Source organism: Rattus norvegicus, chromosome 2 (genome assembly GCF_036323735.1).
Source record: "Rattus norvegicus strain BN/NHsdMcwi chromosome 2, GRCr8, whole genome shotgun sequence".
Lineage (NCBI taxonomy): Eukaryota > Metazoa > Chordata > Mammalia > Rodentia > Muridae > Rattus > Rattus norvegicus.
Window position 1 is genome coordinate 59,846,562 of NC_086020.1, and position 21,482 is coordinate 59,868,043.

The 21,482-nt window shown below is 42.4% G+C and overlaps 1 protein-coding gene across 8 annotated transcripts in view; it reads left to right on the plus strand.

The window, feature by feature from the left end:
* Nucleotides 1–21,482, plus strand: part of Nadk2 (NAD kinase 2, mitochondrial) — a 42,136-nt gene that overhangs the window by 1,708 nt on the left and 18,946 nt on the right. For 5 of the 8 annotated variants that reach the window (NM_001044252.2, XM_006232014.4, XM_006232015.4 and 2 more), the window contains 5 exons: nt 10,813–10,901; nt 11,676–11,764; nt 12,981–13,062; nt 18,704–18,787; nt 19,787–19,923. In NM_001044252.2, coding sequence (NP_001037717.1) covers nt 10,813–10,901; nt 11,676–11,764; nt 12,981–13,062; nt 18,704–18,787; nt 19,787–19,923 — 481 coding nt within the window. Of the gene's footprint in view, nt 1–499; nt 1,091–9,409; nt 9,594–10,812; nt 10,902–11,675; nt 11,765–12,980; nt 13,063–18,703; nt 18,788–19,786; nt 19,924–21,482 lie in introns of those variants that run through there. The other 3 variants (XM_006232016.5, XM_063282249.1, XM_039102741.2) reach the window with 2 other exon arrangements.

The following is a 21,482-nucleotide window of genomic DNA, read 5'->3' on the forward strand; positions in this document are numbered from 1 at the left end:
ATGTCTGTTACCGTCACACTTTTATTTTAGAGACAGGAGAAACAAATTGTAAATCTTTGCTTAGCTACTGAGTCTTGTCATTATTGTTTGGCAAATTGATGAGGGGCGTAGAAATCAGTGCGAATTTTCTCTTCCCCAAGTGTTTGAAAGTATTTCTAAAAAAACATTTGCAGTAAAATAGAGTATCGGCCGTTTGACTGGGGTAGTGTGTGAAGTTGAGTGAAATGAAGGCAATGAGGTGGGGGAATTGTGGGCTAGATGAAAGTACTTTGTTTCTATTTTGGAAAAAGAGGCGTGTCCCTTTGGTTATATGCCCGACTTTGCAAGGTTCACCTTTTAGAAATTGTGAAATATCATGTCTTGTATGCTTAGTCTCACACAATTTTATCTAAGCGTCTGTGGATTTAAAAATAGTACACTCAAGTGGGAAAAAAAAACACTCAACAGAAGTGAACCGGGACTCTCAAGTCTACCACACTGAGAGTGGGATTTGAACACCAGGAGTTCAAGGTTCTCCCTGGTTCGGTGTGACTGACATACTTTGCGGTTTTTAACTTCTCTGTCCCTCATGAGTGAAACAAAACTTTTGTAACTGTAATGTTAGCTTTCAAAAGTTCATTCACCTAGCTCCTCATGGGTTGGGCTAAATAGCTTCCAAGGTCCATTCTGGAACTGGCATTTTGAAATTATTTCAAGGATTCTGGAAACCGGGTGACATCTGAATTGAGATTAACTCTTGTATTTCTGAACGAGATGGCCGATAATAAAACTTCTTAAAAGTAGAGATGATCTACCGATCATCTTTAAAAGCTCGAACTCCCTCGGAGTAGAGAAAGCCTCTTAATGTTTGTCTGTCGTCACTGGGTGATGATGCAGTTAGAACAGGCCAGCTTTGAAGTAGAGCTGTTGGGCTCAACAGCAGTTTTGTGATCACCAAGAGACTGCGATTTTATTGTTTTCCTAACTTACCGATAGCGGTTGGTTTTGCATTGATGTCAAGGACAGTATTTGCAGTGAGAGTGCATTAGATGTACCCCAGATAAGAACAGCTCAGGGATACCAGGCTGTGTGAAGCTCTACCACTCTAAAGGTAGGATCGGAAAGAATTTTATGTTGTTTACTATACTGTTGGGGTCAAACTTACTCAGGTACATGAATTGGTTGTAAAAGAAAATGCCCAAGTGCTTGCGTCATGCCACTGCTACTCTGGCTACTGTTTCCATAAGCCATGGTAACATGATTTGCATGAAAGCATCTCATTCTGTTTTGTTAACTTGTTGAATAGTTCTCTATTTGGAGGTGCTTGTTAGAATGCAAACAATAGATTAATAGATGCTTGCCTAGAGGGCTCCTGTAGTTTGCTCTCAGGAAGCCTCTGGTTTTCTGACTTTGTTAAGGGAGTTACATGAAGTATCTTTTTAATGGATAGAGCCAGTAGAAGAATAGAATTATATCCTACAGCCTGGGGCAAATTTTGACTTTTCTATTAATTTCCCTGGTAGTATTGCATTATTTCAGACTCTTGCCTTCCTTCCTATGAGTGGTTAGTGACTTGTCTTGGGAGTGGAAGACTTTTAGTTAAGGGTTTTGCTTCCAGGTCCTGTGATCTTGCAAAGGCATAAACTACTCTCACAGACTGTGAGTGGTAACGCTGGAGGCAGAGCTCCTAACCAGACTCCTTGGCAGTCACACATCAGATGAAACAAAACGGATTCGGCTAGGGCGTTCTTGCCAAAACACACTTCGTTAGCCCAAGAAAAGGCTTTATTTAAAATACTTAGTTGTACAAATCACGTAAGAAACAGGCAGTTTTCACTTCCTTTTTTTCTCATTTTGTTGTAATCTCAGAGGACCCATCTTTCCTTCTTTTTTAGTTGGTGAACTTTCTTTCTTTTTTTTTTAAATCTTTTTTATCATTTTTTTATTGGAGATTTTTATGTATTTACATTTCAAATGTTATCCCCCACCCCCATAAGGATGCTCCCACTCCCACCCACCCACTCCCACCTCAACACCCTGGCATTCCCCTAGCCTGGGGAAATAAACCTTCACAAGACCAAGGGCTTCTCCTATTGATGCCAGACAAGGAAGCCATCCTCTGCTACAAATTCGGCTGGAGCCATGGGTCCCTCCATGTGTACGATTTGGTTGGTGGTTTAGTCCCTGGGAGATCAGAGGAACCATCTTTAATGGCTTTCTTTTTTAGATACAATAGGGTAAAGTAAGTTCACTTAATGACACTTCTTTTGGATTAAACTGTTTCTGTTTACTGACTCGGTAGCTGGTTCTTACGCCTTGTTTTTGTTCCTCTTGTTACACACACACACACACACACACACACACACACACACACACACACACACGCACAAACAATGTGGCTTAGGCTGTAGTACCAGGCAGATAACTCTTCTCTGCATGTATGCAGTCAGCTGTGTAAGTAGTTACCAAATTAAAGAACGTGACCTGGTGTGCTGCCAGGGCCTCCTAAGCGAACCCCGTTGCTAGCACATCTTTCAGCCTCAGGCACCAGCGTGATCTATCTCGGGGTGAACATCTGGACGCTTGGCTCCTCTGCCTGTCAGCACCCAGAGGCTCCCTTCAACCCCAAGAATGTACTGAAGTGCAGATTCCTGAACCTTCCCTCTCACGCTTGTGATGCAGTGTCGAGAATTCCTACACTTTGCTTCTCGGAACCACGTGCCTAAAATTACAGAGACCCACATTTAATGCTGTTTTCTGTCTTCTAGTTCTTGTTCATCCTTTGAGGGGAAGGTTCAGGCATAACCCTTCAGAAGTCCTCGATTCTTGCCTCTGCCTACCAGGGTCATGTTAAATGTGATGAGGACACGGTGAAAAGTGCCCGTCTGTGATTATTTCCTACTGAGGGGCAGTGTTCCATCTGGCTCATCTTCCTCCCTACCTCTCAGTGCTGAGGTCATGGGAAACGATTCTGATGTTGGTCCTCTTCTTCCCGAGGCTGGTGCCAGCTTTTTCACACCGGGCCTTATTACCATCTGTCGGTATTCCGTGTTATCTGGTAAGGCAGTGACCACCAACATGGGCTCTTTAAAGGAGTTTCAAGCTAAAATGCTTGAGAAGCAAATTAAACAAATGTTGATTTTGGTGTCAATTTGTCAGAAGAGATTTTAAGTTCTGTTTAACATAATTTGGAAAACAGAAGCGTATACCCCATTCCACAAATATTTGCATTCAGAAGAAAAAATTGACAAGCAAACAGTACAGTTTCTTCTTTTCTTCTCCATCCTCCTCCTCTGAGCAGCTGCCAGGATTTGCAGCTTGCCTGCCTGTTACATTTTCTTTTAAACTGAAATAAGATTGTCTCTGAGCTTTCAAGAAGAGGAAGATTGAGTGTCACTGTAGCTGAAATGCCCTGTTTTTTTTTTTTTTGTTTGTTTGTTTTTTCCAGTCTTCACATTAGCAGTGTTGCCTGGGGGAGTGTTACGTGCAACCGTGTGGCCAGCCATGCAAGTGTCAGAGGCTTTACTTTCTAAACCCTGATCACTCTTCCTGTGATCTGAAGTGTGGGAAATAAGTTCTGTGTAGATTCAAGTCTTTTGTTTATTGATGCATGTTTAAGTGACCAGAAAAGTTTAAGTTGGCTTAATTTCACTTTTACTGATATGTAACAGAAGTATATAATTTTAAATACCAGCCACCGTGACAGTTATTTCATGCCTTAGAGGAGTTATTTATTTTTTATGATGAACCATTAGATATGGATCATGTAGGAAATTTGACCTATTTTTGCAACAATAGATTTGCATTCAAGCAAGGATGGGTCACCCAGCTGAAAGTTTTATATTTGAAGTGGTGTTGGTTTTGGTCATTCCAAAGCAGGTTGCTTTTCTAAGATCACCAATAAATGAACTAAAAACTTGGAGTTAACGCTTGCGACATGTAATTAGTCCATTTTTACGTTGCTGACATCAAACCCAGGGCCTTGTGCATGTGTGGAGTGGTCTGGCACTAAGCTACATCCCCAGCCACCGGGAATGGGTGTTTGTTTTCCTTTAACTCGGTTGCTTTGAAGCAGCTATGGTTCTGAAGCGCTGCCTCTTTCATGAAGCGTGTCTGTAATAGAGACTGTCACTTAAAGGTCCACGTTAGAAACACCTGCCAGGCCTTCCCAGGTGGCCCAGGGCGGAAAGCAAGACTGAGGGCAGGAGTGGAGTATCCAAGGCACACAGTGGGAGAAGAGAACCGACTTCTCAGGGTATCAGCTACCCCCACTGCATCAGTGGCACATATCCAGTAAATCAAAGTGAAGCCATTGTCTAAATAAAAACTCATTGGGTATAATTATACAGTACTATCGGCATCCAGAAAGATTTAACTTGACCTAACGTGTTTGCTCATTTGTTTTTATTTAGTGCATATTTAGTGTTTTTATTTAGTTAGTGGTCTAGCACAGGTGAGGACGCCTGGAAGAGGTGGGTCTCTCCTTTCATCCTATGGGGCCAGGGTATCAACCTCAAGTCATCAGGCCGAGTAGGGTGTCTTCACCCTCTGAGCCATCCCACCAGCCTGACCGAACCAGGGACCAAAGAATAGTACCTGTATTACACGGTATTTTAGCTCTGTAGATAAAGCGGTCCACGAGCACCCAGAAAAGGAAGAGGATACTTGGGAAGGGTAGAATTAAAGGAGGGAAAGACCCTTATTTATATTACAACCCTTACATAAAAGTTTTAGTGATGTGTTTGGATCTCCAGTTATGAAATACTTCAAGCCTGTAGAAAAGACTCACAGTAGCAGGATTTAATTACCTAGACTTGGCAGATACAGCTTTTCTGTATTTGTTTTAGACTGTTTAAATGGATGTGTGTCCCACACACATGAAGAGTCGGGCCGGAAGATGATGTTGGGGATTAATCCCAGAAACATTTCCTAGCTCCTTCCCAGAGGAGGTCTTTCATTGGTTTGGCGGGCGCTAATGGATGTTGGTAAACCCAGGGATCCTCCAGTCTCTGCTCCCCAGCTCTGGGATTCTAAGTGAGGGCCAGCATGCTCAACTTTTGACTCTGGTGCTTGGCATTGAATCAGGTCCTCATGTTCATGTAGCAAGTGTGTTCCCAAATGATCTGTCTGTGTCCCTGCTTGCATGCATGTATGCATACACACATATATGTATGCATGTATACATGTCTGTATGTATACATGTCTGTATGTATATGATTACCATGCAGATGGTTTAATATTGATATGATTCTCCACAAATAGATTTTATTAAATTTTATGCATCTTTAAAAAGTTAGAGTAATGATGTAGGCTTTAGAACATGTGCCTAGTATTTACTACAAATTCACATTTCTTACTATTTTTCTTTTAAAGTTACCTATATTGATATAAATGAATTTACTATGTAGTACTTTCTATGTAGAATTTCTCTTTTGGAATAATTGTATGTGGTTTGCAGTTTTATTTTACTTAAAATTTAAAATTTATTTAAAAATGTGATTATTATTGTGTATGTGCCTGCATGCATATTGCATGTGGGTATACATGTCGTGGCACATAGGTGGAGGTCAGAGGACAACTTGATAGAGTTGGTTTTCCCCCTCCACCTTGTCCTGTGTTCCAGGAATGGAGCTCAGGGGACCAGGCTTGAGTGATTGCTGTCTTTACTTGTTCAAGTGTCTTCACTTGTCCAGCCATTTTGCTAGTACCAGTTTTCATTACTATTAAGGGCAATTCTCATATGCATTGAATGTGTCCCCTAATCTGAAAGTTATCACCAACACTTCACAAGATTTAATACTTTTGCCAGTATTATAGAGTGAAATTATAACCCTTTATTTTTGGGATGTTACTAAATACTGAAGGACGGAAGGATTTGGATGCGTGAACCAGGGATGGAGTTCATCTTATAGCTAATACACCAAGACTTTGAGATTTTGTACTAACGGGAATAAAATGCTACAGGAGACAGTTTAATCTAGTTAAATAGGGTATATTTTATTTTCTTTTAACTGAAATGTTCTATCTGACCATGTATAATGAACCGCAGGGGCATGGTCAGTGCTTGGCCGTGCATCTATTGCTGTCAGGTAGGCTGGACAAGATAGATGGATATTAACTGTAATTCTAAGAGTTTGCATTCTCTGCTAATGCTCTCCGGACTTTTTGGCAGTAGAGTCCAGTCATTGGCTGGTCTGCCTTCGTAGGAATAGGGTTAGTGGGGTGGATAAGGTTTTGATTTTGAGCATTTGGGGAATAGAGCAAAGATAACATTTCTGGTCTTGATTAGGTTGGGATGAGAATTGATCAGACTTTTAAGGAGTTAAGTTTAGGAAATCCAGAGGCAAGCTTTTACGTTCAGCTCTGAAAGAGCTGGTGTGGTCCAGAGCTGAAGACGGCCATTCGGCTGGCCGTGTAGAACTCGACACAGTTTGGAAGAAGCTTAGGTGGAGCAATAGGTAAGCTGTGGAGACTGAATGGGAGAGACTTGGGTGACAGCTGGGTCTACTCAATCATCTAAAGAAACGGACTCTTATCATATCAACAGGCACGTAACTCAGCACACAGAAGAGCGCGGCCATGTAGGTGTTTAGATATTTTAGGGTGAGACATTTGAAAACTAGAGTCTGCATCAAACGACTTTTGAGCTGCCAGGACAGATTTCTGTTACTAGTTCATACTCTGGAAGCCAAGTCCTGGGTTAGAGATACCTCAGAGTAAAGAAGTGAGCTCTGCTCAGAAGCCAGAGATGGAGCCTTGATCGTACTCACACACCGGGAGGACACACGGGGCGAACAAAACCAGCACTGGCCAAGGGAAGTGAATGATGCCTGTAAGGTAGAGGAGAGGAGAAATGATCCAGGCTCAGTGCGTTTTAGCCAGACAAGTCTGGTGGTGCTGCGGGTGAGAGGCAAGCAGTTGATTTTGTAGCTGCTGAAAGCCCCTCTGCCCCCCAACACACACACATACACACTCCCCAGGCAGTTCTGAGTAACAGCAAGCCACCTCGTTAAGCGTGTAAAAGGATGCTTGAACCATACCTAGTAAGTTTACATAGCAAACGTTCAGTATCTTACACAGCTGTGTATTTCATGTGCAGTAAGGAGGCTCTTTATTGACCTTTTCATGGAAATTAAAGAGTTCAACGTAGTAACACTTGACTGACTGGAAAAGCAAGTTTTAAAAATCTGTAATTGTAATGAGTTTAATTTAAGGCAAGTTAAGAAGTAAGAATGCTGAAGACCATTTAGAAAATTGCATATTTAAAACCTCTAAAATGTGGCAAATCTGCCCTCAGTTTTCATTCTCTCTGACCCTGCTGTGCACGTTAACACCGAGGCAGTGAGAGAGGGGCGTTGGGCTTTGGTGGTTTTTACAATGAGATACTCTGTCTGTAAATGTTCTTTTAGATTCTTTTACTTTTTCCAACTTGAATCATTCTAATTATTTCTTTAATGGAAATACGGCAGGCATTCTTGAAAAATACTATAAATGAATATGTTTTTGAATATGTAATATGGGACATTACAAAGTTGAGAATGAATTCTAAATTTCCTGAACTTTTAAATTGTCAACCATTTTTATAAGAATTCATACTTATTTATTTAATCTGCTTGAGGTGAGTTTTTAGGTGTTCGAGACCACATTATTTCCAGGGCTATAGCTGTCTGTTCTGCCTACCAGTTTGTGTTCTACCCTAGTGTGAGTGTCGCTTGCATGGTGGTTCAGGATATTCTAGTTGGTGTTTCTAAAGCGTTTCCTGAAATGTTTCGCCACTTAACTGCTTTCTGTGGCTAGTCCTTGTTAGTGAAATCAGCTCCTCCACCAGCTCCTCCAGCTACATCAGCTACTCCAGCTGCACCAGCTCCTCCCTCAGCTCCTCCACCAGCTAGTATGTTAAAGAAAATACTAGAGGCAGTTGCATTCTCTGGGAGAACGCTGATGCTAAGAGAGTCTTTTCGCTGGGAGAAATTTGAGATAAAGACTTTGCTGCACCTCGGCTAATCTTTATCTTAATTTCCTGCAACCTGCTGAGAACCAGGAAGTAAGAACGGAAGTTTCTTAGCCTGTTTATGTCTTTTGTTCCAGAGTGCATATTCATTCGATCCAAACCAAAAATTAGAACAAAAGAGCCGATATTTGGACAGATTATTGAAGTCTGGAGGCCAGAAACCCTAAAGTTTTACTTCTCGCAAGTGAGAAATGATAAATTTGATGACAGTATTCTGGAAAACTTATGGTCCCTTTAAAATACTTGTCATCATTCTGGACTATTTGTAGTTTCCATTTAATAAGTATAATGAGCTTAACTAATATTTAAATAAACAGTAGTCGGGTATTCAAATATTTGCACACATTACATTTTTACAGTCTTATTTTCTATCTTTGTAAGGTGTTTGCTCCTAAAGTTATGGGGTGTTACTGTAACAAAATAATATATTCCCTCCACTTCGTGGCCTCTGCTCAGGCCTGACCAGGTAGTGATGGCCAGCTTCCCAGGCCACATGTCACTCAGGTTGTCCTTGGAGTCTGTTTATGCACTGTTGTTGCTTTTCTGAGAGGTGGGTCCCTAGCAGTCTCCCTTCCCCAAAGCCAAACTGTGAATGAACAAATGAATGAATGAACGAATGAATGAATGAAAGAATTCACTCAACAAATTCTTACTCCGTAATCAGATCCTGAGGGTACACAGAACAAGAGAAGATCACTGTTGTATTAATTATATTCTAGTAAGGGGACATGAGCAGAGCAGGTTTTTAAAAAATACATTTAAAAAATAATTTTCCGTGTAGCAAATTCAGTGGAGGGAAGGAACAGACTTTGGGATGGAGTAACTGGCTTTGTGTGTGTGAGTGGTAGCACCCTCAGGGCCTCAGCTTTGTTCCTGGTCGGGCTGTCATTACACTGCAGGGCTGAGGAGAGCCAGGGTTCTGATGCAGCAGGGAGAGTTAAAAGAGTGCAGGGAGTTTCCAGGGTCTTCAGTGAGGGGGTCTGTGTGGAGAGATCTGGAGGGCCAGGAACTGACGGAGCTGAGCAGAGGCCTGTGCAGTGCACGCACTGCGGTCAAGATGAGCGTACAGGTGTGCCTTGATGGCACCTAGATTTGGTAATTGGATCGGGGATAAGGAAGGAGGTGGTCTCAGGTGTGACTCTAGCCTTGGCTTAAGCTGTAGGTGAGAGGTCCTTAGAGAAGAAAATTAAGACTTGGTACTGGACACAGTGAAAAGGGCCTGTGGGCACTTGTTCTGAGTCCCAACTCTTTAGAATCCTGAGCTTCTGTATACAGGCTTCTTTTTAGTTGTGGATCAGGGAGTCATGGAGGAGGGTAGAGAAGGAGGGCCTTTCGGCTCGTCCTCCTCGCGAGGTGGTTGATGTGGTTTTATGCCGGAGTGCTGAGGACACAGACCTAAAGGTGCTTGTCCTTGCTCAGGAGCCAACGCTTGTGTTCATGTGGCTGAGATCAGTGGAGGGTTTCTGGTTCCCGCTGCGCTCACTGCCCATTTGGGCTGGATGTCATGATTCTAATGGCGACAGTTCAGCTTGGATGGCCGTCTGGTCTAAGTATTCATCTGTTACTCTTCATGACAGCCAAATGTTGTCTTCACTCTTTTAAGGTTTGTACAGTTCTCTTAAATGTAGAAGAAAAAAATACTTTAAACAATTCTTAGTGCTACATTAGTAAAAAAAATTCTGGGAAGGAAGGCATGACAGTATTGGCAGTTAATCTTTCCTTTTTTTTTTAAATTTTTTTTTAATATTTTATTTACTTATTATATATGAGTACACTGTAGCTGTCTTCAGACACACCAGAAGAGAGCATCAGATCTCATTACAGATGGTTGTGAGCCACCATGTGGTTGCTGGGATTTGAACTCAGGACCTCGGGAAGAACAGTCGGTGCTCTTAACTGCTGAGCCATCTCTCCAGCCGCAGTTAATCTTTCCTAAGAAATAAGACATTTTATTTCTTAAAATGCCTTCTACATTAGTGTAATCTTGGAAAAGCAAAATACAGTTGTCAAAAATAAATAAGTGTTCTTTCTTTTCTTTTCTTTTCTTTCTTTCTTTCTTTTTTTTTTTTTTTTTTTTTTTTACAAAGTAAAGCACAAGCCAGACATGGTGGCACAGGCTGGTATTAGAAATACTTGGGAGGCTGAGGGAAATGTAAGTTTGAGGCTGTAAGTGAGACTGTGATTCAGCCATTCCGCAAAGTAAAATACATACTAAATTACTTTCTAGAAGTCAGTCTACCCTGTAACTAAGTAGTGATACTATTTAGATTTTATACTGGACACATACTTCACATTTTACTGTTCAGATCACTTCTCTTTAGAGTATTAATGGTAAGAAGGCACACAACTCTTTGAACCGAGTAGGAAGAACAATAGGTGAAGGATATATTTCTGTATCTGGATGGTATCCTTCTCAAAGACATGCCCGGCTCATTGCTAGATGACGCAGGGCAAAATACAAACTGGGTTCGTAAATGTGAACTCAAGACAGCAAATCCAAGTGGGCCAAAGGTCAGCTCACTGCCTATGACAGTGATAACTTGTCTTTGGCCCACAGATAGCCAGTGGATCCTGGTAAAGGCATTTAAGAAGCCATGTAGAGTGTGCCTTTTGGAAGCTTTGACTGCATAATTCACGAGACCTGATCTGTATTTGGTTCTAAAGTTAGGATTTTTCTCAAGTCTGGTCTTTAGTAGAACTTTAACTTGTAGTTTCATAGACAGTTACTAACATGGGCCTTGAATTTTTTTGTGTAGGACTTTTAGATGACGTTGTACTATATGTCATGCTTTCATGTAATTATCATTTCTGTTCTTTGATAGCTTGCATTGAAAGGCTCGAGCTACAGTGGGCTACTTGAGCGACATCATATCCACACCAAAAATGTCGAACACATCATTGATAGCTTACGGTAAGTCCGGGTGGTGGTCTTACAGGGGTTTTACATTCAGGAGTTCTGATCCTGTTTGTACTAGCAGCTAATTCTTAGACTGTTGGTAAAACATGGCACATTTCCAGAAGATTAAGTTGAGATTAAAAGACCAGACTTTATCATTTTCCTAAGGACATTTTTCTCTTACTCTTAGAAGTCAAATATTTTCGGTAACTGTCTCCTAGGGAAGCTCGTTTTCCTGGGTTGCGCAGTACTCAGTGGGCTCCCACTGTGTGAGTCACAGATACGAGTGCTCACAAAAGTGTTCCTGGGGTGTAAACGTGACCACTGTAGGCTCTGCACTTGGACTTGCATCCGTTTAAGTGACTGTAAAAGAGGACCCCATGAACATGCCAACCATCAAATACTCCGAGTGTCTGCCACTCAATGAATATTTGTTGAACTTCAAGTAATAGTTTTTTTAAATGAGTATGTAAATTTTATGTAGTGAATATAAAGACACTTTTATGTTAAATCTCAGCATCAGAAACAGAGGAAAGTGCAGTTCTGATCTCGGTATTACTGTCAGTGGTTTTAAGCCCCATGGACATTTGGTTGTCAACGTTTATTAATTTGCTTCCTGACTTGTCATAGTTAATTGGCTGTATATGCTCACTTCACAAACCACACCTAGATTTGTTTCTACAGTAGAGATGATGATGATGGCGATGATTTTGGTAATACTTTGCCTCTTAGAAAATGCCTGTGACTTAGATATGTCACCAGAGGAAACTGTGCAACTTCTTGTCCTAGGGATGAAGGGATCGAGGTGCGCCTGGTAAAGCGGAGAGAGTACGACGAAGAGACTGTTCGATGGGCAGATGCTGTCATAGCCGCAGGAGGTAACTGCTTCCTAGAGTCAGGGTGCTGGGCCCGGGCTTCTCAGTGGGCGTTTCCAGGTTCCTGGAGACAGCTGCTTTGGCTTCTTCAAGTCCTGTGAGACAGGTTTTCTGTTGCTGTTGTTGTTGTTTTGTTTGTTGTTACATTTTTTTATTAATGTTATGTATAATTCTTGATGTTGTGAGGTTCTCCATTTTCTTTAGTATTAATTTGAAGATCTCACCTGTAAATTCGAAAGATGATTTGTGAGTGTAATTTGATTTCATTATGGCAGCCTTAATAAAGAGCCAACGGTGAAAATTTATTGAAGTTATCATTATTTGGGCCCATCATACCAAAATGTACTTTTTCTTGAGTTTTGCAATCATTAGTGACCATTTTTCCAGCTTGAAATTGAAAGAAGTTATTGGAAAGAACATATTAAATTGGACATGGTTGGTATGTTTTTACTAAAATATCATAAATCTTTGAACTGGTTTAATAAGTCGGGGAAGGACATGTTTGGGATTAGAACCCAATCCTGGACAATGATATCCAGTTGGGTGACATTACTGTCATTTGATAAGTTGTTGAGGTGAGAAATTCTGCTAGCTGCCCTAAGGTGCAGGACAGCCTGTAGGACAGCATTCTAATGTAAACACTTTCTACCTATCTCAGCACTGTTGAGATCCTAAATCCGTGTAACAGGCTCAGCAGGCTCAGTGCTGTAAAACAGGCTCAGCACAGCACAGCACAGCACAGCACAGCACAGCACAGCACAGCACAGCACAGCACAGCACAGCACAGCACAGCACAGCAGGCTCAGCACAGCACAGCAGGCTCAGCACAGCATAGCAGGCTCAGCACAGCACAGCACAGCACAGCACAGCATAGCACAGCACAGCACAGCACAGCACAGCAGGCTCAGCACAGCACAGCACAGCACAGCACAGCACAGCACAGCAGGCTCAGCACAGCATAGCACAGCAGGCTCAGCACAGCACAGCACAGCACAGCACAGCACAGCACAGCACAGCACAGCACAGCACAGCACAGCACAGCACAGCAGGCTCAGCACAGCACAGCACAGCAGGCTCAGCACAGCAGGCATAGGTGGTGGGGAAGTTGATGCAATTCCCTGGGACAGTATATGGGTTGAAAAGAAGACTACTGGTTTTCAAAATGGTGCTACAACTGCTTTATAAGACAAGTCTGGTTGTGTCTTGCACCCTGTGCTAGGTGATGGCACGATGCTTCTGGCCGCCAGTAAAGTTCTGGACAGACTTAAACCTGTCATTGGGGTCAACACTGATCCGGAACGGTAAGCGAGGACATATTTATTTTGTAATAAGTCATTTTATAGGGTTAACTTTTTTTTTTTTATTAACTTGAGTATTTCTTATTTACATTTCGAATGTTATTCCCTTTCCTGGTTTTCAGGCAAATATCCCCCTAATCCCTCCCCCTCCCCTTCTTTATGGGTGTTCCCCTCCCCACCCTCCCCCCATTGCCGCCCTCCCCCCAACAATCACGTTCACTGGGGGTTCAGGGTTAACTTTTTAAATGTTCTACATGCAGACATTTCTGCCCTGTGTTGTGTGTTGGCTGTTTTTATGGATCTTAAACTTTCAAAGCTATTTTGTATTTCCTCTGGGACTCATGACATGGGCTGCGTTGCTTCAAGGATTTACCATAGTGCATGATGTTTAAGTGCAGGCATTTTGGTTCCTGGCCACCATGACCATCAGAACACGTTCTAAACCATCTCGTAAAAACACAGATAGCTGACCAGGTGATTGCCGAGCCCCTGGACCGACTGATGCGCACCCTCCCTCACTCACACGGGGTTACAGCGGCCAGGCCTGGGCAGCTCTGTGCTGCTCTCATTGTCTGCAGACTTGTTTCTTTCCCAGAGTTACTGACATTCACTCTTTTCTTTATCCCAGCCTCTTAGAGCCATGACTATAACTGGAAAGTATACAATTTGTCGGGCGTTTCTCACCTCCCCAATCTCCTTTCTGGGAGCACACACACTGACCTCACTGGCAGTCTTGTCCCCTCATCCCGTAGACCTGCCCTTTAGTGTTCAGCACTCAGGTCTCCTCTATTTTCTTCATTTTATTTTCCTCTTTGATGGCTCCTTAAATATTTCTCAATCATTATCTTTCTCCTCAGCTCTGTATTATCTGGTCTTCCTTTCTATTTCTGTATCATGTTTGAAAGAAATAATTCAGGAAAAAACACCTTAGAACTTGGGCTCGCTTGCATTTCGAGCTCCAGAGTCCTAACTGCTCAGAGTCTCTTGCTTGGGATCTGACCTTGCCCACAGCCTTCTCACCCTCTCTTCTCTCCATTCTCCCCGCACTGCTCAGGGGGTGCTGCTGCATCCCGTCTCGCTTGAGTCAGCCCTCCCCATGCTCACAGAGGAAGTGGAGATGGGATCTCTTGTCACTTCCTTTCCTCTGTGGTCCCTCCCGGGCTGCGGGCTCTCTCAGGACCACATCTTTTCAGGATGGCTTTGTGCTTCCTTGCCATCTGCATCTTGGTTACTGTCCCTTTACCTTCCCATGAGTCTCAACATAGCTGTGTCCTCACCTCTCATGTCTAAACCTCTGAGACTTTTCTGCATTTATCCTCAGCCAGTTCACTGATACTGTTAAGGAGACCAGTGACATCCTGAGCCGAGTGCACACTGTAGTTTCTGGGGACAGTGCAGTGGAGAGCCCCATACTCACAAACATATGGACAGCACAAATTCAATTAAATAAGTTACATATATACGTTTATGTATATATGTATGTATATATGTATGTATGAGCAGAGCCTGCCATATCATGTCCAGAACACACTGCTGAGTTCATGTCTTAATGTTTTCACTGCATATATATATATATATATATATATATATACAGTATATATACACACACACACACATATATATGTTTGTGTGTATGTATATATATTCTATAATATATATATTATATATATATATGAGACAAGCATTGTTGAGAGGGTGGGGGTTTAAGCGTAGCTCTTCCTTATTCTCTGGCATTTAAAGGTTCTTCCTTCCTCTGTGATTTCTTCTTTGTGTCTATTTCTTTTAAAGGAGCTCAGTTTTGGTCCTTGGTCTGTAGTGCTGTTTTCACAGATTATGGTTGAGGTCATTTTGCCCTTCATTGTCTAGAGCTTCCTCTGCTTCTATCCTCCTCCCTAGTGTGCCCACTGCAGTCACTGTCATTTCATACCACCTCAAAGCCTTATAGACCCATCCCACCCGAGGAAGTCTGATTCTCCACTGTGAGCATGGCCGCCTCGGCCTGCCTTCCCTTGGATGGTTTTATTTTAGCATATAGATCCTTCATCGCAGGAAACTGGTCCATAGGTGGTCACCTTCACTGAGTCACAAGACTCATTATTTCCTGGTTCCTGACTATTTTCTGCCCTAATCCCTCTTTTCTTTTCTTTTCTTTTTTTTTTTTTTTTAAGATTTATTCATTTATTATATATAAGTACACTATATCTGTCTTCAGATACACCAGAAGAGGGCATCGGACCTCTTTACAGATGGTTGTGAGCCACCATGTGGTTGCTGGGAATTGAACTCAGGACCTCTGGAAGAGCAGTCGGGGCTCTTAACTGCTGAGCCATCTCTCCAGCCCTAATCCCTCTTTTCTGTTTGTTGTTCTAGCAAACTGGCTTTTCATTAGATGTTCAAGCGGCTGTGAACAGGCGGTCACTGCTTCCCTCTTCTGCCTCCTCCTTAGTCCTTCATCACAAGGGTAATACATTCTAGGAACCATCCATTGATTCTACCTCTCAAAATATTTTAAATTAATTCCTTGAGAATTTTATACTGTGGATTTTACCATATTTGCCTTAGCTCTTCCCAGATCTACCTCTACTTCCCCACCCTATCCTCTCACAACTGCTCATCTTTTTTTTTTTAATAACGTATTTAATTCAATCTGTGCTGTCCATATGCTTGAGTGTGGGCCTTTCCATTGCGGTGTGGTTGGCCTACCAGGAGCCACACACTGATTGAAAACGGTTCCTGCTTTCCCCAGAAGCCATCAGCGCTCCGGTGCTTTTGAGTTAGAGCTGGGGCTATGCACCCCTCCTGCTCCAAGCCCAGTAGAGTGGTTGCATCACGCTTGGTCACTGCCACCAAACACTGCTGTTGTTGAAAATATTTCAGTGAACAAGTGTTCAGACGTAGAAGCCTGTGGGGGACCTTGTACACACAAGCTGTGATGTAACTCACGGTCTTTTTATAAAGTGCAAGTCTAATTATAGTTGCTCCTTAATTAAAATCTTTCCAGCTCCCCTCTGACCCTGAGGACGCACTGCGCACGTCTTAGTTAGCACGCGCTCGGCCATCTGTTCTTCCAGTCTCATCTGCCCTCATACATCCCCAGGAGCTAGATATTCTTCAGTTGGGAAAAAATGCATGTGTGGATTTAGAGTTCGCCCAGAATCTCTCAAGATTCGGCTCGGTGTGAACTGTGACTACTGACTACGGGAGCATCTGTTCACACCGTGGTGGTTGACTCACTCAGGGACACTTTGTTGACATAGGAGGCTGCGGGGGCTGCGAAGGAGTGAGTGAGCGAGTTCTCCAGAGGGCCCGCATGGTTTTCACGCTTTTCCTCTTCTGCCAAGCCTACCCATGGCTGTTCCCTCCAGATAGAGCATGAAATGTTCTGCTGCGCCCTACTGCGGCTGCCTTGGCTGCTTCCCTACACAGACAGCACTCAGCCAGCAGCTTCCTGCTCTCTTACACTGTTAAGTCTTTGGGTATAGGACCTTGTATCTTAATTTCACTAACATTCACATAGTTTTACACATAGTATTCAGGAAACTTTCAAACAATGAATGTAATTAAAAGATCTTAGGGAGTAGACCTAGGACTTCAACCTAGCTACATTAATGTTCTATGAGTACGTGAGATCATTAGTTTAGTAATTAACCTTCGACTTTAGTGTTGATGTGTGTGGGTTTTAGAAATTCTTAATAGCCTGTTTTTAATAGCATTAAGATAAGAGGCTGTTAAGTAATTTTATGGTTGAGTTATATTTTCTTTTAAAAAAAGTGGCTTTAAGTCATTAACCTGTCAGATTTTGAACTGTGAAGCCTTAGATCTGCCCATGGAGGCAAGATGACAAAACCAAGAACTTCTAAGATTTATTGTTTGAAAGAGAAAATAGAGAAAAAGGAAAGCTATATTTATACGTTGTCATGAGGTCAAAGAGGTCACCGAGGGCTGCTGGCATTTAAGGCCTTCATCTGTGGCAGAACGTCCACTTTAGGATGGCTCCCATGGGTGTATCTGAATTAAAAATATCTTTCAGTGGGTCTCTTCTGTCTTCTGCTCAGACTACTGAGCTTGGTAAATGATTAGACTTTGAATGCCACGTAGCATTGAATGCCTCCCTTAGCATCCTAATAGTCCCACCCTCTGTGGCTTTGTTCCTGCTCTCCACTTTCTCTCTGAGCTGTCCAGGGAGGCCAGTGAACTTGGTGAGACACTGAAAATTCTAAGCCCACATTGTAGCTTCTGTGTGGATTGCTCATTAGCTGGTCACTTACCATGATACTGAGATCACTGTAGTAAGTACCCTGTGAGGAAAGGCTCACATCAGAGAAACACAGATCTGCTTGTAGCTGGCATTAGCTTGTCAGCCGTAAGCATTCTTGGAAGTAGATCTCATCAGGCTTCCGATACCCAGAGCCCAAGCTGACATCTGGGCGTATGACCTCATGAGAGAGGGTAAGCTTCTGTAGACAGTAGTTTACACTGGAGCTTGACCTAAGGGGACTGTGTTACCGTTTCTGTAGTAAACACTGTGTACAGTATTAGGGGCTATAGAAATGTTAAATGATCCAGGCTTGTGATCTTAGCACCTGGAGTTGTAAGCAGCCTGAGATACTTTGACAACAAAATTTTAAAAATGAGGTCTTATTCTGTTATTAATTCCTGTAGATGGAGAAATTTATTAACTGTTCTTGATAAAACTTTCTCTACTCATTGATTTACATTTTATAATTTATTAATTTATTATTCAGACTGCTCTCAGCCGTTCCTTCCTGACTAGAGCACCACAGGATTGACGACGATAGTGAAGTTTTCTGGGTAGCACTAGGAGTCGCATCTTGTCACTGTAGCAACTTAAAAGGAATCTTACCATTTGTAATTTTCAATAACTTTGATTTATAGGTTTTATTTACTTTCAATTATGTATATGTGACTGTGTGTCTGTGTGGGATAGATTCATGTGAATTGACGGCCATCCTAATCAGAAACGGGTATCAGGTCCCATGGAATGAGAATTACAGATGGTTATGAACCGTCGTGCGTGGGTGCGGGAACTGACCTAAGAGTGGTTACATACTCTGAACTGCAGGGCTGTCTCCACCTTTTGAAGTATTCATTTTAATTTGTCTTCTGCAGTAACCTGAGTTTCTTGAAGTTGATCTTTCCACTCTTTTTCCAAGGGGAAGGTCCCGTAGGGATTGGCTTTCTCAAGTCTTTTGTTGACGGATACACTATGTGCTCCAGAGGGCTCTGGGTTGGATTTCACACATCTCACAGTTTGATTCTTCACTGGCTTCTCACACTTTGACAAATAAGGAAGCAATGCTGACGTGACTTACCTGACGTTAACAGCTAAGTGATCTAGAGGACCCCACTCTACCACTGGGGGAGCTGACAGGGTGATTGGCAGCAGAGTTTTGTTATTTTTAGTTTCATCACAGTGTGGAAAGATTGGTGTAATTCTGACGTATGAAGGCTGGTTGTGGAGTCTTTTATTGTTGTTACTGAAAGAACAGACAGTTCATGGCAGAAATGAACTGTAGGGTTGAAATGCAGAAGAACTGGACTCTGAAGTCTGGAGTTTAGTGATGCCTGACTCTTTTCTCCCATGCCCCTCTCCTCTGCCCATTGTGCTGCCTGAACGTCCCAGGTCTGAAGGTCACTTATGTCTGCCTGTGCGATACACACATTCCTTCCCCGAAGCCTTACAGAAGTTCTCTCGTGGTGAGTTCAGGTAGGACATTCTTATTCTTCGCATTTGAGTCTTTAATAAATTAATGTGCGCTGCTGACATTGTTCAAAGATCGGACAGGCAGGAAATGGGGCACTTCATAGTTAACAAACGCAGCTGTAAAAGTTCCAGGGGCAGTCACAGGCCTCTCCTTACCTTCGTTTTCCAGTTAAAACAAAGTAGAGAGAGGGTGACAAATGTTACTTGACCTATAATTGCAAATGAAGATTGTAGTCCTTCAGCGAGAGTGACCTTACCCCACTTTTCCTTAGTCTTAGTGCTCACACACACATGTTGTTAGCGTTTAGGAGAGATAGTAAAACTGCTTGGTAAAATTGAAGGGTCAGTTTCATATCTGTACTTTGATGTAGTAATGACTGGAGGATTGTGTGTTTAATCAAGCCAGGCCGAGTGTCTTTGTCTTCACTGTGAAGAGTTTAAGCAGCTTCTTAAACTCTTTTTTTAATTCTTAAAAACACACACCATTTTGAAATTTTGGGGGACTTTGATCTCATACCTTCACCGTAACGGGGTACTGTTTGCCTTCTCTAATAGATTCTGCTGAGCAAACACATGCTTATGTCTGGCTCTTATGCTTTAATCGTTACCATTAAGAGTTAATTCAGATTACCTTGTAGTTTTTATATAAGCTTATTAGACATTACCAACAACTGGAAAGAGATGTCGATATCCACACACGTCTTCAGCAGGGACCCGTGGGCTTTAGGCTTGTGCTGTAACTCTCCGTGGAATAAGTAGCTCCTTTTGTTCTTTGGCAGGGTCTCACTATGTAGGTCTGGCTGTCCTGGAACTAGCTATGTAGACTAGGCCGGCTTCAAACTCACAGACTTCTGGCAGCCTCTGCCTCTCTAGTGCTGGTATTAAGGATGTAGAACCATTAATTAGCTTCTCATATACATCTTTCCGTTTGCTGAGACCATCATAGTGTCTAATCCTTCCCTCAGGGTGTTTGATTTAACTGTAACTTTTCTTCACTTTCAGGTGGTTATGGAGGCAGCGGATCAGGTTATATCTGGAAGGGACCGGCATCAACCCCAGTCCCGTGGACCTCCACGAACAGCAGCTGAGCTTGAATCAGCACAGCCGAGCCTTTAACATCGAAAGAGTGGACGATGAAAGTAGGTGGTCAGCGTGCAGTGGGCACTGCTTGATTTCTAAGTTTTGAAGCACTGATTTACATTTAATTTGCTTTTAGTGCCACTCATAACTCTTAAGAAGATACTTTTTGCTGGCTTAATTTTGTTGTGGTTATTGTTGTTGTTGTTCCTATAATCTAAAAAGTAGAACATGTTTTAAGAGGAACTGTCTGTAGGACAGGTTTGAGAACTGGTTGCTTAGGGATGGATTATCAGTCCCCGGCTGGACACTTAGGGAAAGACCTTTAAAGTCCACAGGGAAGCAGTAGAAACGGGATGAACTGGTCTGCAGGAGCTCTCATCAGTGTGTGCGTCTGCTGTTCTGTGTACTTCTCTCTTGCTCTCTGTGATTTAAGTGTATTTACTGTAGATGTCGAATAGAACTTTTCTTGGTGGAAAATTTTGCATCCCGTCTTTGAGGTTTCTGTTTGAAGTAGATTAAGGAGAATCCTGGCATATGGGAACTTGCAACGTTTTCTGAGAGGGTTGAAACTTTGCTCTAATTTATTAAGTTTTCTTTTGTCATTTTTTTATTGCTTTCCGTAACTGTAAAGCTTACATGTTTATATATATGTATATATAAACACACACACATACATGTGCACTTGCACCTGCACACACACCTGCTCACCTGCATCAGAGATTCTTACACACTTGCAAGCACGCCACACCATGAAAAACATATGTATCTTCAAAAGATAGCGAACTGTCGCTTTCCATCAATAGTTACATCTTCACAGAGATGTGAAAAGCTGTACAGGGATCGTACTAGAAATGAACTATTCACACTTAGTCAGGCTCAGGATCCAGATGAACTTCTGACTGATGGTCCAACTGGGAATGGAAAGTAAAAATATAAGAAAATGTCTCAGAGTTTAGGGCCAGTAAATTTCTAAACAGAATGTGCATAAGTAGAGTGAGCAGGATTTCCAGAGAGGGCTGGGACGGCTGGTGCTGCTCTGGTGTGAAGGATGTGGAGTCAGCACTGTGTGTCAGCAGCAGCATCAGTCACTGCCATCACTACAGTCACTACCGTCATGGCTACATTTAACAGCACGGAGGGGACTGTCCAAGGGGCTGCTTTAGAGGGGTTTTGGATAGGACTTAGCTTTAGTAGGTGAGTTTCCAAGGATCCTGAGAGCCATTTCAAGGTGTTGTTTGATGTCTACCTTACATTCTCTTTATGTTAGCAGGAAATACTGCCTAGAAAACTTTCATTTGAGTTTTAAATACAGAAAGAGGCTTGAGATTCTATTTGATAAATGAGCTTTTCAGTTTAGAAGGAGACTAAAAGAAAGCCCTTTACATCTTTGAACTTCAATGGTGCAACTTTAAGCTACTGACATTTTTGCCGCATCTAGTGTAACCCGTCCTTGCCTAGGTTATTCTTGTTACATGTTTTAAAAAAGGATTTATTTTTATTACCAGTTCACCTTTAAAGGGGAAGGTAGCGGGGTTGGGGATTTAGCTCAGTGGTAGAGCGCTTGCCTAGCGAGCGCAAGGCCCTGGGTTCGGTCCCCAGTTCCGGGGAAAAAAAAATA